The sequence below is a fragment of the Xyrauchen texanus genome, chromosome 28 (assembly GCF_025860055.1).
Source record: "Xyrauchen texanus isolate HMW12.3.18 chromosome 28, RBS_HiC_50CHRs, whole genome shotgun sequence".
Taxonomy (NCBI): domain Eukaryota; kingdom Metazoa; phylum Chordata; class Actinopteri; order Cypriniformes; family Catostomidae; genus Xyrauchen; species Xyrauchen texanus.
This window is the reverse complement of record NC_068303.1, coordinates 16,832,444-16,836,193: the sequence shown is the minus strand read 5'-3', so window position 1 is coordinate 16,836,193 and position 3,750 is coordinate 16,832,444. Positions and strand designations below refer to the sequence as shown.

Genomic DNA, 3,750 nt, shown 5'->3' with positions numbered 1-3,750 from the left:
CTTTTGAAAAGGATGGGATTCATTTCTAGCATAGAAATATTTGTACAAATATAATTGTCAAAATATGTAAAAGTAGTAGCTCTGAAAAGGTTCACAGTAACGTCATTAATTTTAGTAATGTTACAAGTTACTTTAATTTAATGAATTTAATTTACACATCCTTATATCGTTTCAAACTTGTATGACTTTTTCTTATTCGGAACACAATAGGATGTTTTCATGAATATCGCATTCTTCCATTACAAAGGCAGTGTGAATTGTGTCTTACGAGAGAATTTGCATTGTTTTTTGCACCAAACAACACTAGTTCTTTGTAAGCAATGTTATTGCACTAAATCATTCTTACACGCATACTGTTTACATCTTTTAACTATACTTTTGAAACAGTGAGTATTTTAACGTTTATGGATTAGCTTCATTCACTTTCACTGTTAGTGCCTCACTGTAACCCAGATTTTCACTGTAACCCCTGTAAACTTCACTGTAAAAGGAAGAACAAGTAGAAATACATTTTTATGATAATAATCAATGTTACACCACAAATGCTGTCGATCTCGCTCTACTTCTATTGAACCTGGAATATTCCTTTAAACTTAATGCTTTGGAGAGTGAATGTGGACGATGGGCTCTCCAGGCCAGCAAAGTCTGTTGAGATGGGATAATTTGTCTCAAAGAAACAAAGGCTCTCCATGTATAGCTTCTGTCCTTATGCACTATGTACAGCTGCTACAGTGCTTGAAACATCTGATAAAAAAAGCAATAAGTATTACAGAGAATAAACAATATATTTTTACTATGTACAGTCAATCAGAAATCAAAATGCATTTCTCAAAAGCAATGATCCATAAAAATATTAAACAAATGTTATGTTTGTGGAAATTAGTATTTATAGAATTATAATTCCCATAATCTTTAATATCTATGTGAGCTAACCTGATATAAGTGGTTTTGTGTCTATACGGCCCTCCTCTAGCATTAGAAAGCAGCCAGGTCTGACAAGTTTTGATTCTGCGTTTGCTGGATTCACAGAATCACTAAGCCCCTCTGTCTCACAGGTCAGTATATGGATGGGGCCCCGGCAACCCTTCAAGTGGACCTTGATGAGTCCTAAAGCAGGACATAGGTGCACATAAACAGAAGGTCATATAATACATATTACACTCTTGATTTCTAGACACATAAAAAATCAGATTGGTGTTCAAAGATTCCTTATATTAAAGGACTGCAGCTTTCCATCATGTCTCTGAGTGGGCACCACTAGCTTGGTCTCGTCAGGGGCCCTGATGGCTATAATAGTCTGATACTTGATGACTCCAAACTGACAGATGTCCTCGTATGTGACATAAGCTGAAGTACAACTACAGTCAAGGCAAAAAACTTCTAAAAGAACAAACAGTCTTGAGGACTACCTAAACTACTACTTCCACATTTCTACACAGTGATCATGCTTGTTGATTCAGGGTTACAAAAACTGAATATATGCAGTAACCTAAATCATATCTTAGATTAGACACATCTTTAAACAGAGTAAAAGTCCTTTGATATAATACCATCTGTATAAAGGAAACTGTTAGAAATATGAGCGGATATTCAGCATTGTCTTTGAGGTCAGCCGGGGCAAAGAGCTGTTGGGCGCAGGCTTTGATGAGTCAAGGGCCTCCTCAGTTGATTTCAGATGAAGTATGTCAGCTTTTGTCTTGGTGGTCAACTGGCTTCCAGAGTTGCTAATTGGTGATGGACTCCTTGGAAATGTAGACAGATTTCAGAATGTGCAGCCAAGCCAACTGAGCCATAACTTTGAGAGTCTGTTGTTGTAAACTTACACCCATTGGATCTTGTTTTTGGATGTCTTTTTGATTAGATGGATGCTATTTAGCATGTTGGTGATATCATACACCTGCTTCTTTTGGGAGCCCAGTTTCTGTGAAGCCTCAATAAGGTCAAGGATTCCTTTTGGCACTGTGTGATGTAACTGCATGAAACCTTTGGTCAGCACAGAAGCCCAAGAGCTACGTTAAAGTGAGTCTTGACTGGAGACGAAAACGGATACATAAGGGTGCCTTGTCAACTTTTGTGAATGTACTATAAATGAATGATTCACATTTTATGTGCATCATCAGAACTGAAGCACTGACCATAAGTCTACTTATCAGAACCTCCTTGTTTGGTGAATGCACCTTTTGTTGCTTGACCTTATTGATGTTGTTATTTACAGTTAAAGCAAAAGAGAAACCAGTTGATATACCACATTCACAAAGCCAGATTCCTTAAATTTAAACCTAACTGTAAAGTATTTGCTTTAGATTTATGGCTACCATCTTCATCGCTTTAAAAAATCTTCAATTAAAAAAGCTTAAAGGGTAACTAAACCCTAAACCAACTTTTTTTAGTTAATGATCTGTAAGCATGGGGCTTTATTAGTACTGGTCATTGATTCAAGTAATTTTTTTTTACATTTGTGTATAAAGTGTTTTAATTCTACAATATATGGTGTAAAAACGTCTGAGTGCTGCCCTCTTCAGGTTGAACGGTGGATACTGCAGTTGAATTTTCCTATTGGCTGTTGTGGTACTTCGTGACGTAAGCGGTGACAGCTGACGTAAGCAGGTTCCAGCTCACCACGCCAGATTCATGTACATGTCGTCTTGCGACCGTGTGAGGAATAATAATAATAACATAGAGTCTGACAGCAGCTGTCAATTAATCCGTCACTACGAGTCTCAGGTGCCCCGCCCCGCACTCGGTTCGTTCCCTCTATCCCCGCCGGGGTCTGCCCACTTTTCCTGCATTTTCAAATATTTCTAGTGGGTGGAGTCAGACTCTGAGCAGGTGTTTAGTCACCCTTTAAAAAACATTCCGCATTATTGAACAATTTATTACAAATTGGAACAAATTTAAAACAAATTGTGTTTTTTCTTTCTTTCTTTCTCTCTCCGTAGTCCCCACTTGTTCTCTGTAATGTTACTGCTTTTGGAATTTAAGTCTTGCTAAATTAATAATATAATAAACCTATATATTTTTCACAGACTGTGATTATTATTTTCTAATATTGAGTGTAAGTTTATAACATAATGATTTGTGTTATATTACCCTGGAATTATTATTTTATATATATATATATATATATATATATATATATATATATATATATATATATATATATATATATATATATATATATATAAATTACAACAGCTGTGAGGGGGTTTCTAATATAGATGCTGAGAGAGTGACAGTAAACTTTTACTGTCTTAATCCACCACTCTCTATTTTTATTCCTTCCGGAAAGTCATTCAAATGTAATAGCGGATTTTTTTTTATTTTGCTCTTGGAGCAAATGGGTAAGTGAAAATAATATTTGCTGTGGTCTCTCATTCACCGCTGTCGAGGTTTATCCTGCAGTCGTTTACTTCCGCATTCCAAAAACCCGGGGTGTAAAAAAAAAAAGGTCTATTGGCTAATTGCACTTAGTGGCACCTAGTGGACTGGAAGAGTAAACGTGATAGTTTTCATTTCTTTGTTAAGCGATTTCAATGACGAATGAATGTGCTGGAGTGGATACCAGCACATAGCCTACATGAGTGAATGTGAATGAGGAGGCAGATCAGCTTGCCAAGAAGGCTGTTAGAAGAAGTGCAGAAGATATACAGGTGTCATTGGATAAAGGAGAAGAAAAATCAATAATAAAAAAGAGGTGATCAATGAATTTCAAATAAGATGGAATATATGTAAAAAGGGAAGACATTATTA

At 36.1% G+C, this 3,750-nt stretch overlaps 1 protein-coding gene across 1 annotated transcript; it reads right to left on the bottom strand.

Moving 5' to 3' along the window:
* Positions 1 to 132: 132 nt before the first annotated feature.
* e2f6 (E2F transcription factor 6) lies at positions 133 to 2,938 on the bottom strand. Its single transcript, XM_052095938.1, is given in 6 exon segments — positions 133 to 744; positions 934 to 1,106; positions 1,236 to 1,352; positions 1,591 to 1,648; positions 1,651 to 1,742; positions 1,824 to 2,938. Coding segments are annotated over 6 exon segments (633 nt in total). The 5' UTR covers positions 1,979 to 2,938; the 3' UTR covers positions 133 to 706.
* Positions 2,939 to 3,750: the final 812 nt, after the last annotated feature.